At 50.0% G+C, this 15566-nt stretch overlaps 1 protein-coding gene across 1 annotated transcript in view; it reads right to left on the bottom strand.

Annotated features, from left to right (window-relative positions):
- Loxl2 (lysyl oxidase like 2) overlaps nt 1-15566 on the bottom strand; it is an 80452-nt gene that overhangs the window by 24905 nt on the left and 39981 nt on the right. The window contains exons 4-5 of the mRNA XM_003479664.5: nt 6574-6785; nt 407-629 (exon numbers count right to left, since the gene is read on the bottom strand). Of these exons, the coding sequence (XP_003479712.1) occupies nt 407-629; nt 6574-6785 (435 nt within the window). The remainder of the gene's footprint in view (nt 1-406; nt 630-6573; nt 6786-15566) is intronic.

A 15566-nucleotide genomic window follows, 5' to 3' on the forward strand; every position in this document is an offset into this window, starting at 1 on the left:
CAAGGTGCTGGGTTCAGGTAAACATAATGTGACTGATAAGGAAGGTTAGTGATAGGTTTCCCATTTTGGTAAAAGCTTTCTCCAACTGCTGTCCTTCCTTGGTACAAAGGAAGCCAAAACCCACCTGAAAACACTGCAGCTGGTGGCGCGTGCTGTGGGGAGCTGTACCATGTCCCCAGCATCCCTGACTGCCCTCTTTCTTCTAGAACTGTGTAGGTCTCTAACCACCCTGAGCCATCTGCTCATGCACAGGAAGCCAGTGGTGGCCAACAACAAAGAGTCCCTTGGCCCAGGGATTTGTCCTTCTGGAGGGACTCTGGTGTCCTCTCTCCTTCGGTCCCTCCTGCACCTGCCACCCCTCCCCCCAACCAGGTGCCAGTAGCCACACCTCGTACCCCACCCTCACCTCTGGTTTGTAGGCTTTCCGGAATCTTGAGGGCCCATCGGAGCTGAAGACCTGGCCAGGCACACAGCTGACCACCACCGGTAGCCCATTCTCACAGGTGACATTCTTTACAGGGTCCTGTGACACCTGGGGACCCAGATTGCAGCTGGAGATGTGGGCCTCCGTGCCAGTGCAGTTCATGGAGTATGGCCAGTAGCGCTTCTTCCTCCGTGTGGCCAGGATTCTGCAGAGGGCATAAGGAGGCAGGTGACTGGGGCACCCTGGTGCCTACCAGATCCCTTCTGAAGCCAGACAGAATAAAGTGGGTGTTGTATGCTCTAGAAACTCAGCCCTGCTGCCCAGGCAGGGTCCCTGCCCTAGGCATGCTGCCACCACCCCAGAACACTGATTCATGCTGGGTACTGGGTGTCGAGACCCCTGGGGTACACATGGCCTTCTGCTCTCATGTGATGAAATAAGAACAAAACCTGTGAACACAAAATACAAAAGAAATATCTAAAACAGGTGAGATCCCTGGCTCCAGAAATGCTCCCTGACAGGCTGGCCACACTAACTCTTCAATTATTTCACCACAAGCTGTTGTTATTCCCCAGTGTAATGGTTGATACACTGTGTCTACTTGAAAAGTTTAGAAGTTTAAGCACTCAGCAGGGTGCCAGAGGCCTCACTTTGTAAACATCTGAAGCCTGTGCAAGAGGAGGGCAAGGAGATGGTGTGAGTGCTACAGTCGCCCTACAGGGTGGTATCCTGCATCCACTATAAGGGAGGGAAAGAGGCTTGTTTTCCCTCCTTTTGCTCTTGCTGCTTTTGCTGTCTTCTGCAGCCTTGAAGCGTGTCCCACACCAGGCCAACTTGCCTTGCAGCCAGCTGATTACAGGCTAAAACTTCCACAAACTGTAAGCTAAATAAATCTTTCCATCCTTAATTTTGGCTATTATTACTTTTTTAGAGAAAAAAAGGAAAACAGATAAAAGGGTAGAAATAATATAGAATTTTTAAAAAATAACAGTAAGAATCACTAGTTGATAAGTTCCATCCTTAATTTTGGATCTTGGGTATTTTGTCCCAGCAATGAGAGAAAAGTAACCAAGACACCCAGCTTTATTATTGTGAACCAATGAATTGTACAAGTTGACCTAACTCTCTCCCGCTGATAGACAAAATTAAACATGTAAATTCAGTGAGAATAAGCTTGCAGAATACAATCTACTGAATCAAATAAGTTGTTCTGCATTGGAGACTATAATAGTAATTTAATTCTACAGCTGATTGCATCAAACCTTCACCCATCAAAATCAGTGAGTTGAGGTCTTAATCTCCTGTCTTAGGGAAACTCTTAGCCTCTATTTCCTACATACAAATTGTTCCTTATTATGATTTTTTTTTGAAGGCAGGATACAGATTAAGGTATGGTAAATTTTCTTTTTTCCAACCAATCAATAATGCATTGGTTAACAGAAAGGTTACAATGACTCAATATCCTCGTGTTCAAAAAAGATGTAGTATAAATATGTATGTCCTAAGAATGTCCTGTGTATTAACCTGTGTTCTACGGCTGTAACAGAATATCACAGGTAAGATCATTTATACAACAGAATTCATTTTGCTAATGGTTTGGGGGCTGGTAAGTCCAAAAGTGTGGATCTAGCCTCTGGGGAGGCCTTGTGTCATCCCTCAGCAGGACAGACAAGCACACACAGAGAGAAAATGAGTGCCATTAACCCGCTCAGGACAGAGCCTCATGGCCTAATCAACTCTTTAAGGACCCAGTTGTGAACGCTGTTACAAAGATCTGGAAACAGCACTGTGAAAGTTAAGTAAGCCACCACCTCCAAAGCGCTTAAAACAATGTTCAGAAATAGGATGTTTGTGAAAAAATAATAAAAACTGGTTAAAGCAAAAAAAGAAAAGTAATGAGAGAAGAAGGTGGTAGTATGTGGCTGGAGTGAGGAAGATAACCTCACGCAAGACTGGGATTTGCACTGGGCTTTGATGATAGCTTTGAAGCAAAGGAAGTGGAGACCCAGGCCTTTGAATGTTGTCCAGCTCCCCAGGCCCATGCACTTGTCCCTGTACTTGCCAGCCGCCTGGTATGGGTGACTCTCTGGACAGGCTGACCCTGGATGGGCCAGGGATCAGGTCCCATCCCTGGAAATAGCTGCTTTGTGAATGAGTTGCAAATCTAGAGGAAGGGCAAATCCTCCAGATGCCATCACTGTCTCTCCTTAACCCAAATTTGAGACTTGTGACGATTCTAGTCTGTCTGTGGGTACGACAACATGAATCAACAAAATAAAGGTTATCATGGAAAATTCAGGACGTGTGCTCACTACAGTGACATCATAGAGCAGAGACTCCTCAGGGGACTCTTAATGATCCCAACAACCACTGCCCGCCCCTCCCACTTCCTGCAAGGCCCGTGTGCCAGGAAACACACAGCCTGTTCCCCCAACCCCCACCTCAGCCGGTGTGGAAGACACACTCAGAAAACACCAACTGCATGACACTGGTCAGAAGTGCTGGCCGGTCTTGGCTCAGGAAATTCCTTTGCTTCCAGATGTCAGGGAACACTACCCTCTCTAGGAACAGATGTACCCGAGCACCTCAGAGAGATCTGACAAGCAGAGCTGCCCCAGACCCTCTCCTGCCTTTCCCAGGCAGCTCTTTCCATCTTACATCAACTCTGAGGAATGTACCGCCCACCTGACTATCCGCAGGCCTCCATCATCCCCCAGACTGGTGTGATTCACAGCCCCAGGGCTGCCAAGAGGGGTCTGGGGAGATTGCAGTGTGACTGGAGCTGGGAGCAGCCTCTGGCCATGCCCCTGAGCCCACTTGGGAAAGAGGTCTCTGGGCCTGTGGCTGGGTGGTAGCCGAAACATCAAGCTGGACCATTTCGATAAAACATGGAAAGTTCTAGTGGTTTTCCCTGGCCAAGGGGGAAGCCAGACTTTATGGGATTCGGCCAGCTGCTGAGTATGTCTATTCCAATGATACTTTCAGAACTGGGGAAATCATCACAGGATAGGGTTAGGGACCCACTGCACCCTTGATGAGGCAGCCTTGAGCTAGAGCTCCAAAAGCCAGGCTGCTTTGGCTCTCCTGGAGTAAGGAAGTGTCAGTTCAGAACCTGTGTCCAGTAATCTCTAAAAAGTCTGATTACTTCCTTCTGTCCAGGGCACGGTCATCCTGGTAAAGGGCCCCACTGGGAAAGGCTGGGAGAAATAGCAATGCCATGCATTTTTGGCAGAGCACTGAGGTCCTCCCTCAAGGACACCCACCTTCCTTTCATGCTAGGGTCCTGGGTCTGCAAACTGGCAATGCCTGGGCATAGAGTGAGGGCCATAACTGCTCGGTTGCCCGGACCTTGTCTGCATGTGCAGATCAAGGGAGATGCAGTAGGCTTCCTAGCCCCAGGTTTCAGGAGTCAGAGTACTCTCGTGGCTGCTGGACTCTGCTGTCCCTGACAGGATACCTCTTGCCTTGATGACTGATTGGGACCACTTGGCCTCTCCAGCCCTGGATCAGTCCCTTTGCGTTTAAGTTTCTGTTTAGTGGCTGCCTTGCCCACCGTGAGCCCTGACCTCCCGGGAAGAGGCAATGACACAGTGAAGGACGCTGGGGACTCTTCATAAGCACCACAGTGACAGGTGTGCCTCCCAGACCCCCCATGTGGCTGAGTGGGTCTTGAACGCCCATCCACTCTAATGGTTTCCTCTGTATCTCTTCCTCTGCATTAGATCAAGGCCAAGAATTTACAGCTCTCTCTGGGCAGCAGCCTAAGGGCCCAGCTTTCTGCTCAACCATGCGCTAAACCGTCAGCTCCTTTGCTAACTCCTGAGCTGTGATGTCACACGCAGACATGCTACTCAGTGAGCCACACCCATAAACCAGAATCAACATTCAGGTCCTGCTCTGAGAAGAAAATGATGATGAGGACTACAAAGTGCTGCTGGCCCTGGAGACCAGGTCCTGAATATGAGCTTTGTTGGCTCCAGGGCACGGTGTGTGGCTCCCCAGTCTGGCACAGAAGCCAGGAAAGGGAGGAACAACCCTTGGTGAGGGTGCTGGCCCCACTGTCAGGGGCTGTGGGTGAAAATGGAGTGCTCTAGATACATGCAGGTGTTGGGGGGAAGTAAGGCTCTGAGGCCAAGTGGAAACTGGGGCCTAAGAGTAGCTACCAGGCTGCCAGGTAGTCAGAGAGCCTGCTCCAGCACATGCGGGGAGACCCCAAGATGGAGAGCCCCAGGGCTATCAAGTCTGCCAGGGGTCTGGAGGGAAGGAAGGAGGTTACTACAGACACAGGCTGATAACTGCTCCATAATAACATCCTCCAGCCACAGCCAGTTCTCCAGCAGCAGCAGCCACAGGCTATGGGAAGAGTAACAAGGAGCAGGGAAAAATTGTGGGAAGGGCAGTCCTCAGCTTGTCAAGGCTTCTGTGGCCTCAGCTTCTCATCTACCTCCAGGCCAGCTTTGTCCCAGCCCTGCTGAGCTATCTGCACTCCCAGGGAGGACCAGAGTCATCCTAGATCAGCCCCAGACTGTCTTGGGGCTCTGTAGAACAGGCAGGGAGTGGGCCCTTGCCCCTCAGGCCTCCATCTCTGCAAACTGAGCCACAGGCTGGAGATCTCTAAGGCCTCAGCACACCCTAGAGTTCTGGCCTTTGGCAACAGCTCCTCCAGTCTATGTCAACTCAGCCATGCAGCCAGCCCCTGTGGTACCACTGAGGATCAGAAGCCTCCCTTTCTTGCTGGGGCAGATGTCAATTCAGAGACTGACAAAAATGACAGGGACAAGCCTGGGTTTTGTATTAGGAGGAGCTGGTTTCCAGAGAGTTGTATCACTCGTCTCCCATCACAGTGGGGACACTACCCATCACTGCCACCTTGCACACCTCCTGCCCTTCAAGGCCTTTGCCTCCTACAAAGGCAAAACCACAGACAGGAAAGTGGGATGAGCAGGGACGGGTTCAACCCAGCCCTGAGAGGATTCCCTGGGGTGCAGCTGTTCAAACTGGCAGGAGAGGGACTCTGGTAGGCTCTGGCTTTCAAACTTTGAAAAAGCCACACCCACTCTTCGGCTCTGACCCTACAGGCAGCCTGGGGAACCTGGGGGGCCCTGCCCAGAGCCTGTTAGGGAAGGAGTTTGCTTTTCTTGACTCCCATGGGTGGGACAATCTGAGGCCGAGTTGCTGGGGCAGACACTGGCAGAATGGTGAGGACTGCCAGGCCACTGAAGTCTGGGTCCTGTCTGGTGGCTCAGGTTCAACATGGTACTTGCCCAGGGTGCTACCAGCAGTCATTCATCCTGTGTGAGGCCTGAATGTCCACCTACTGATTCTCCATCTCATCTCCAGACCTCTAGTTCCTTTTGGTGTTGCTAGGATTAAGTGACAAAGACTGCCCAGCACATGATAAACACTCAGCAGAAGCTGGCGCCGATGTAATTCCATAGAGGAGACAGGAAAACTCTACCACCAACTAGCTTTCCATAGCCTGGGCTCTGCAATGCAGATTCAGCCAGCATCAGATGGAGCATATTTAGGGGAAAGCAAATCTGTACTGAACAGGTACACTGTTCACGTCAGCATCCCCCAAACAATCCAAGTGTGGCAGCTACTTACATAGCACCACGTTGTATTGGGTGTGGCACCTGATGTTGAGAGGATTTAAGTATGGATACCCCCAAGGTCAAGAGAGGAAGTGCTGCCACTACCTCCTCACCCCTGGGAAGTATTAGCCTTGAACACCAGAACAGCATGGTCAGATTTCAAGGAAAGGAACTGAATTGATCAGTTTCTCAGTTACCTAGCAATTGCTGCAACTCTAGATTGCTCAGAATAATCACTGCTGAGAGTAAGTAAACATTTTTTCTGAAGTCAGCGCTGGCCTGCCCTACCCAGTCCTTGATTCACCCTTGTTTGGCCCATGTGGTCCTCAAGCTGACCGTCATCAGCACTGAGACGTGGGGTCTGCCTGCTGGAGCACCTTGCACCCAACTGAGCTCCAAATTTCCCTTGATTTACATAGGACCAGGTATCCAGGGCCTTCTCCCACGAGACAGTGCATTCCTTGTTCTTGCTGGAGGGACACCAGACCACGGAAACTCTGCCAGTATAAGGGGGCCATGAGCCCAGGGAGCCCCTGCTCGGTGCAGCCCTCTTACTTGTAAGCCTTGGTGTTGTATGCCTTCTCCCCAGGGAAGCCAAACATGCCGCAGACCACGTGGGCATTCTTAGCTGTCCAGTGCTTGTCACAGATCTGCTTCCAGGACTTGCCCACCTTTACCTCCACGTAGCCCTCTGTCACTGGGGTGCGATGGCGGAAGGCGGAGAGGACAGGGCGGATCCTGATGTCCTCCACCTGGATATTCAGGTTCTGGGAAGAAGGAGCCAAGAAGAAGAAGGGTTATAGCTCTGGTCTGGCCTTCAAGGTGGGGGTATCAGCCTGGTGCTGGCCGGCCTCTGCCACAGGCTGTGTGGGATGCTATGGGTACTCATAGTGAGCACACAAGCAGCACACTCATGCTATGTGTGGGAAGTAGTGGGGCTGCACGGAACCAGGTGGGAGTGGGGGTGACCTGAAACAATCTAAAAGCCTTGGGGGACCATGGAAGGTCCCCGACACGCTGCCAAGGAAACCACAGAGCTGTGAGCAACAGCCTTTTCCATCATAGGCCTCAAAAATCAGAGCATGAGAGCAGGAGTTGTTTTTGAATTTTCAGTGTGAAATTATTTGGATTCTGTGTTTGAGTCCAGTGTGTGCCTGTGTGCCTGTGAGCACGTTCTCTCTAAAAGTGGCGTTCCTGCAGCATCTCTGGTGCATCTCACACGCCCCCTCATTCTTGGGGTAACACTTCTCTGTTCAGACAGCCAGAGCCTTAAAGTGGATGCAAGGACCCTCAGTGTCAGACCTGTCACGTGCTGGCCCCAACTTGGAGGTACAGGAGGTTGGCAGGGTTGGGGTCAGCTATTTGTCTGTGGCAAGGTGGGACCCTCCCACAGGAGTTGGACAGCAGGATGGGAGGAAGGCCCCTGCTCCCTGCCTGGCAGCTGTTCTTCCCCAGACGCTGAGCTAGAAAGTTTCAAGTCTTCATGCCACACCTGCACCAGAGGCCCAGGGATCTGGCAGGAGAAGGGGCCTCCAGAGGCCACAATGAATGAGAGGAATGGGGGTGGGGTGTCCAGAGCTACAAAACTGTCACCATTTATACCTTTTCAAGGCATGCCCCAGCAGCCCCCAAATTCTAAGGAAGTGCCCTCTGGAATCTCTCACGTCCACCAGTTTCTCGCCTTGTCCCGAGAGGGCCCTTGCAAGCTCTTGCCACAGTGCATGGCTGAGTCCCTGCCTCTGTCTATCTGGCAGCCACCAGAGAGCTCTTTTCAACACCCTCCTCCTACTTCATCTGCCAAAAGGCTCCTTTGGTCTATATAATGCATAAATGACTGAGTGAGGAGCCCATGGTCTTTCATCACTGATCCCACCAATTCCTTCAAGACCTTCAACACCCCAGCTCCCAATCAACGCTCAGATACCATGAATCTCAGTATGTTCTAGTTACAACCACTGGGATTGCTCAGCAGGGCCAAGCCCTATGCCAGCCCCTTTCTGTGCATCCTCTTCCTTAATCCTCAGGCTGGATAATCAGGTAGTTTGTAGCATTGCATCTCCATTTCACACATGAGAAATCCAGTTGACTCCAATTTCCTCTCCTAGGCCACCCTGGGGCATACCCTGTGGGGGAGGGAGGGAGAGGTGGGACTGATGACAGCTGGCTGGAAGGGCAGGAACCTGATGGCCTGAGTGCCCCAGCCTGTCCAGCCAGGATGCAAATGAACCACGAGGTTGAAGAGAACCATTCTTTGAGTGCCCAAGGATTCATGTCTCTTCCTGCAGGCTTCCAAGTTCCAAGCCAGGTCCTGCCCCACAAGTCCTGCAAGGTGGTGGAAAGTATGCTGCCTGGAGTGATGGCATTTGGCCCTGCTTTCCTTCCTCGCAGAGCAAGGGACAGCAGCCAGGAACAGGCTTATGTTTTCCAGCCTGGATCCTGGATCCTTTACAGCCTCATTCAGGCCACAAGACCCATGCTGCTGAGACACATGGACAAGCATGAGCCAAAAAGGGGGCCTGAGGTCTGCTCCCACCCACAGGTCAGCCCTCTCTCGCCTCTGCCTACCTCGGGAAGCCAATGGCATTCCACACATTCCAATGTGGAATGCGTCATGCCCAGGAGAAAGTTGAGGCTGATCTCATTCCATTCACATCCTCTCCCAGCTTCTGGTAGCAATGCAGGCTCAAGGACTGGAGATGTGAGCCCTGGCATGGTACTAGGGGATGAGAAAGGCCCCACCAGTAGGGCTTAGCTGAGCTCCTGGGAAGGGCCAGGCTGGCCACATGCCCTCAGGAACCTGGCCCTGCTCCTCTGCTCTTGCCCCAATGCAGGACAGGTCCCCTGTGCAGTGCAGGATCCAGGTTGCAAGCACTTAGCATGGAGAAGGGAAAGGGCAGGCCTCAGCCGTCGTCATCTGCATTCCTATATCATGGCACCACTTGTGTGTGTCTCTCTGTGTGTGAATGTGGGTGTGCAAATGTCTGTGTGTACCTGTTCCACTGAGTCTGTGTCTGAACCTGTACATGTGTCCCTGGGAGCCAGCCTCTGCATCCATGTGGTTCTCAGTGCATAATCACACAGCAAGTGCTATGTGTGTGTCTGCGCCGCGTGGGTCTCTGCATAGGCGTCTGTGTGTGAATGGTGGTGTGGGTGATGGCACATGTGGTCTCTGCATGGATGGAGGAGTGTGTGTCTGCATGTCTGTGGGCCAGGGAAAAAGGAAAGAGACGTGTCATCTCCAATATTTTAGGAAGGCAGTCAGCTTGGGCTCTGGGCTTATTCTTCCCATATGGAGCATCTTCTCCACTTCTTAGTCCAAAGGACCAAGTCCTTCCTGTTCTGAAAGGCCTGAATCTGTCTCATCCACTCATTCATTCATTCATTCCTCAACCAAATACAGACTCTGTCCTCCGTGGGCTTTGCCAGGCTTCCTGCTGTCACCACAACCACAGTGCCCTGTCTTCTTCGCATAGTGACTTCAATGGCCAGCGCTCATCAAATGCCACCCGTGTGCCAGGCTCTGTGCATAGAACCTGACACCTACCCCTTCACGCATGATCCATGACATCTGTGAGCGGGCTAATGGAGTATCTTTCTACAGGTGAAAACTTAATGAGCTTTTGCAACTTGTCCAGGGTCACACATCTGATAAGCAGGTAACAGGGAAGAAAATCAATTTCTGATTTTGAGCACAAGTGCCTGGCTCATAGTGACCACCAGTCTCCAAGGAGCACTTGTATTGCGTGTCCATGTCTTGCATTTGCCATGCAGGTGGGCCTTGGGTGTCACACTTCTGGGTGGTCCCTTTCAGGCCCGATACGCACTGTGGGTATTACACATGGGAAGTCCAGGGCTCCACCCAGCAGAGCAGAGTCAAGTGGCTTAAATATGTGTACTCTCAGCTGCTCTGGGTCTCCAGACAGCAGGAGGCAACAGGGCAGCCCTCTGCACACGCACTCTGCACTCTTGAGGCAAGCAGGTCCTTGGGGCTGCTGCAGACCTCTGGGTTGGAAGCCACATGCACACATGCACGAGCTCCTTCCTACCTCACGGCTGTGGAATCCCTTCTGTAACCACAAGTGCTAGGACGTTCTTTTTCCCAGAAGCTCAGCCCAGAAAGAGATGATTTGAAACATTAAAATAGACACACTTCTCTTCTTAATGAAGGGCTCTCTGGACTTGGTTGTTTAAAATTAAATCCAATAGTCCGGAAGGATGACAACCATCTGGCTTATTTTAAAATTCAATTTCAAATCTGTATACTGGTGCCTGTTGCCAGAGACCACAATGACTGAGGCTTCCTAAAGACTCACAGGAGAGGGGCTGGGGATTTAGCTCAGCGGCATAAGTGCCTGCTTTGCAAGTGTGCGGTCGTGAGTTCGATTCCTGGTACCGATAAAAAAGAAAAAGACAAAAAATAAAGACTCACAGGAGCCGGACACTTGTCTTACATGGGACTTGTCACATCCTATCACTCAGGGAGGCCCAGGGAGTGATCAGCACCACTTGCAGAAGGGAAAATCAAGGTGCAGAGAAGTTAGGGAAGTACCCACTTTAGCTGAGTGGCTAAGTGGAAAGTAGGGATAAGGAGGGAGCCCTGTTCGAGCCTGCGTGACATTTAACTTCTGCGGCATCTGTCGGTGATTTGCAAATTCAAGAACATGCCAGTGGGGGCTGTCACCAACAAGGAAGAGTCATCCAATTTGAAAATCTCTCTGGAGATGACATCAGCAACAAAACAAGCCAGCAAACAAGCTACTGGGAGTGTGGCTAAAAGCTCAACCCTAAATTGGCTGCTCCCAGAGGGTCCTTTTTGCGGGCCAGATCGGACCCCAACTGTGTTTTTTCTCTTTCCCTTTCCAGAAGACGCCTTTTAATGTCACAACAGGTGCTGCCACCATGGAGTCATGACATCCCATTATACCTGCTCTCCAGCAGACCAACTGGTGCGTTCCAGGGCCCTCTGTTCCCAGGGCAAGCTGATGCCCATCACCAATGAGTTCGTACATCTTGTTCTCAAAGACTGCAGTTTTATGCGACGTTTTAAAAAAATTGGCATATGACATTCAGACCCTCCCCCTCAGCCATCATGTGGCTTCCCAGCACCCCAAACCTGACGCACTCCACATGCCCTTACTGTTTTCCCCCTTCATGAGCCACCACCGATGCTCCTGCACCCCAAGGCTGGAAGCACCCTTTGCATGTGCTCTCTTCCCAGTGCCCACTGGCCATTTGGCTCCACTGATGCCTGTTCTGTCCTCAGTGGTTTTACACTCACACTTCTGGTGCCCAGCCAGGTGAGCAAGGAGAATCGTGGAAGTCCTTTCTGCACTGGGCTCATCTCTAAGCCAGTTCTCAGATGTTTACCCACGTTGATCCTGGCATCCACCCATGACTCGCTTGGTCTTTCCTGCAGCTTGTCAATGCCTGAGGCTCAACCCACTCTCTGCAATTCTCTATTCCTCTTTATCTTTCACAATCCTACAAACCCTCGGGATCAAATTTAATCACAAACCTGACATGGTGGCCCATGCCTGTAATCCCACCATTCTGGAGGCTGACACAGGACGATCACTGAGGTTCAAGGTCATCCTGGGCTACTTAGTGAATCCTAAACTAGCCTGAGCTGCACAGTGAGACCTTATCTCAAAAAAAAGTTTAATCACACATTTGTTCATAAATATGTATTGAGTGCTACCATGACCCAGACATTGCGTGAGACCTTGGGACACACGGCCCAACCACATAGGTAAATTTCTTGCTGACACCAAGTTCTGAATCCAGAGGGGATAAAGACTGTTGTGTTCTCTACGCAGCTCCTCCTATGTCTTCAAATATCTCATCCAAGAGGGTTTGAATTTTTTTGATTCCTCTAGCATTTGCTTTCTGATTCCCTCTTAAGTCCTGGGCTTACACAGCTGCCTGCACTAGTATTGCAGACAGCTCAGTGAGGGAGACACTGAGCTGGTTAGAAAGGAACCAGGCCCAAGATAAGAGCCGGATCAGAGGTACAGCAAGCCAGGCCTGTGGTCAAGGTTGTGCTGGGAGAAACAAGGCCCCAAGGTGGAGACACAATGGTTAGGCCTGCAGAGATAAACAGCAGCTCAGAACTGTCCTGTGTTGGGTGCTAACTGGCCCAGCCAGCCCAAACAATGTAACAGATATACACAGAAACAACATAATACTAAGTAGCTAGCCCACCAGAGCGCTGACCTTCACTCCTGAGCATTCAGCAAAGGTTTGGTTCTTCTCTGAGCTACCACAGTTCCCTGCAAAAAAGACTGACTGGATCTTACACTTCTTTTTACTTCAAGAAACTCAATAGTGGGGGCTGGGGATTTAGCTCAGCGGCATAAGCGCCTGCCTTCCAAGCAGGCAGGCAGTCGTGAGTTCGAACCCTGGTACTGATAAAAAGGAAAAAGACAAAAAAAAAAAAAAAAAAAAGAAACTCAATGGGGCTTATTTTCAGGGGATGCCTTGTTTTCTCATGTACAACAATCTACACTTTTTCATTCATTTATTCACATATAGTCATGCCACCTTCTTCTAGAACACCATCATAGCTCTCTGAACCCCAAGTTCTGTGCAACTACATTTCTCTTAAGCCCGAATTTCTCATGTCCAGCAATACTCTCCTTTAGTGAGTGCTGATCGTAGTATACTGATGACACAGCTGTCAGGATTTTATCCCATAAATTGTTCCCCTAAGTCACAACCTCTTGCAGGCCAGGCTTTTACAAAGAGTCCATTAATCAAGTGCTAATGGAAGACTCAGAAGACTGGAGTGGCAACAAAAGTGACTGTTAAGAATGACAGTCTTGGCCTGGGGGTTTAGCTCAGAGGCGTAGGTGCCTACTTGGCAAACATGAGGTTGTGAGTTCGATCCCTGTCACCAAAAAAACCCAAAACAACAACAATAAAAAAGAATGACAGTCCAAACCGGGTGTGGTGACTCGAACCTGTAATCCCAGCACTTGGGAGGCTGAGTCAGGAGGATCGTTGTGAGTTCGAGACCAGCCTGGGCTACAAAGTGAGCTCAAGGCCAGCTTGAACTGCATAGTGAGACCCTGTCTCAAAAAGACAGAAAAAAAAAAAAAAAACCTAAAAGAATGACAGTCCGTATGAAACCAACGAAAAATTGCAGTCACCAAAATTCAGCAAATGTGTATTTCACACGAGTGCGCTGAATACATCCATTGCAACACATGATGGTTCGAATTATGAAGACTTATATTAGACATGGCTATGCCTATGCATTATCAAGGGTGTACCTCTCATGCCTGCACCCTTTTTGGTTGTTTGGCAGTAAGTCATAAGGTCACCCGTTTATAAGGCATTTACCTCTCATCCCAAGGCACCAACCTGGATATTTATGATTATAATTTATAGCATCATTTTAATTATTAACGTAAATATGATTTATATTTCATTATATATTACTATTTTATAAGTCAATATATCTGTAGTGTGTTGCAGGGATATACTAAATGCTGAAGATCTTCCCTGGGGCTTATTTTGGGGTAGGCTTATACATGTATTATGATAAGCATCCTGAAAAACCATGCTAGGAATGATTAAGTCTTATTTTGGGGGCAGAGAATATGGTATGCACCTTGTCATGTACCTTGTTTTCCTATATTAGCTATAGTCTGACTGTAGTTAGGCTGATTACAGTGTGACTCAAGGGAACCAGTGAGATGATGTCAGTATAAAACCCCTAGCCTAAGAACCTCACCTGCTGTGAGGATCTTGCCTGTCTCTTGGGAGCCTTCTCTCAACCCTTTCTTACTCTTCACTGCCTTCGTCCTTGAGTCCATTCTTCAGCATTGGGAGACACAAACTCAGCACATGTGACATCTAACAGGTTGGGAGTTACCTCCCTGTAACACTAGCATTTATCTCTCTATGTGTTTTGCCTATTGGGCTACAAATCCCCCCCCAAAAGTCAAAACTGTCCCTGATTCCCAGTAGGTCCTCAAATATTTTTGGAATAAGCCAACAATGTTTTTAAAAAAATATCTAACAAGAGTTCAGTTTAGCTAGAAATGTTAGGCACCTAAATCTGAGCCAAAAATTTTAATAAAGACTCCCTTTGTTCTTCGTTGCATGAAAAATAAACAGTGAGGCAGTCTTTGCTCTGTATCATAACACAAGCACGCCTCGGGGACTAACGGATAGACACAGAGAACATCTGCACTTCGTCCAGATGTTGCCTGGTCACCTGAGCTAGTTAGAACCTTGCCTTCCCTTCCCTTGAGACCTTACATCAATAAACAAGGGTTGTGCTGGATTAACATGATCTGATCCTCCGAGCCAGTTTAGATGGGTTAGCAGTGTGTGTGTGTGTGTGTGTGTGTGTGTGTGTGTGTGTGTCTGTGTGCTGTCTGCGAACAGGAGGAGGCCATGTATTAAAAGCATCTGCCACAGTGTAATTATCCCCTGCCGAAAAGCAAATCGGAACCCATAGTTTAAGGAGCAGCAGGAAAGTTCTCCAGCCTGAGCCGGACTTCCCACTGGGTCAGACGGAAGCAAGGGAGACAGAGAAAGTGTTTCGCAGCCGATTTCTGTTGCTCTGCTTTGCGTGAGGAGCAGTGAGGGTGGACAGCTGAGGTCATGCTGACGCCACCAGAGGAAAAAGCCGGCCATCTGTCTGGGCCGCCTTCTGTAAATCAAGAGCTCTGCATTGCTGCTGGAAAATGAAGTGCTCTCGGTTCATTTTCCACCTGGAAGCACTTGGGCAGGTAACAGAGGCTGCTTCTGTGGAGAGCCGGCAAGGCCTCCTGTGGGCAGGAAGCTGGCATGACACCTGCTCCAGCAACCAGCCCTGCTGGCCTTGGCGGGGTGCTGAGGCCACAGACCACATAAGTCCTGGGGCCAGCCAGACTGCCCACCATACACCCTGGTTCCTCATGGTAACCACCACCATGGCAATGCAGAAATGAGTCTTGAAAGTTGTCTAGCTTTCAGGACTCAATGGAGAATTGTATCCTGAAGGCTAGATAGCAAGCTCAGGAAAGGCAAGACTGTCCACTTCACCACGCCCTTTGTCCTGTGCCCAGCATGGAGTTTGACGCTCAAAGTGCATGGAGCTGCTGGGCATGGTGGCACACACTTGTAATCCCAGAACTCTGAGAATGAGACAGGAGAACTACAAGTTCGAGTCCACTCAACGAGTGAAATCCTGTCTTGATTTTAAGAAGGGCTGGAGATAGAGCACAGTGTGAAGGCTCTGGGCTGAATCCTGATACCAAGAAAGGGTACGGAATGATGAATGAACACACTCTTGGTAGCAGCCTCATGAGAATGGAGTGGAGCGGGGGGACCTCTTCCGTTGACGACTAGGATGGCTGAGGCACCTCAGTGAGTCACTTGGCCCCAATACAGGGCCTTGACATGTCCCCAGGCCACCCTGCGGGATGGGCAGCCCACATATGGCAAGGAGTGGCTGGTCCCTCCCATTAATCTCTGCTCCAAACAGCCAGACAATCTACTGTCCACTATCACTCAGAGTTTTTACTGCTCATTCATTCACTTCACCTAAAACAAAT

Source organism: Cavia porcellus, unplaced genomic scaffold (assembly GCF_034190915.1).
Source record: "Cavia porcellus strain 051 isolate PalLab524CR breed Dunkin Hartley unplaced genomic scaffold, mCavPor4.1 scaffold_24, whole genome shotgun sequence".
In the NCBI taxonomy this organism is placed as follows: Eukaryota; Metazoa; Chordata; class Mammalia; order Rodentia; family Caviidae; genus Cavia; species Cavia porcellus.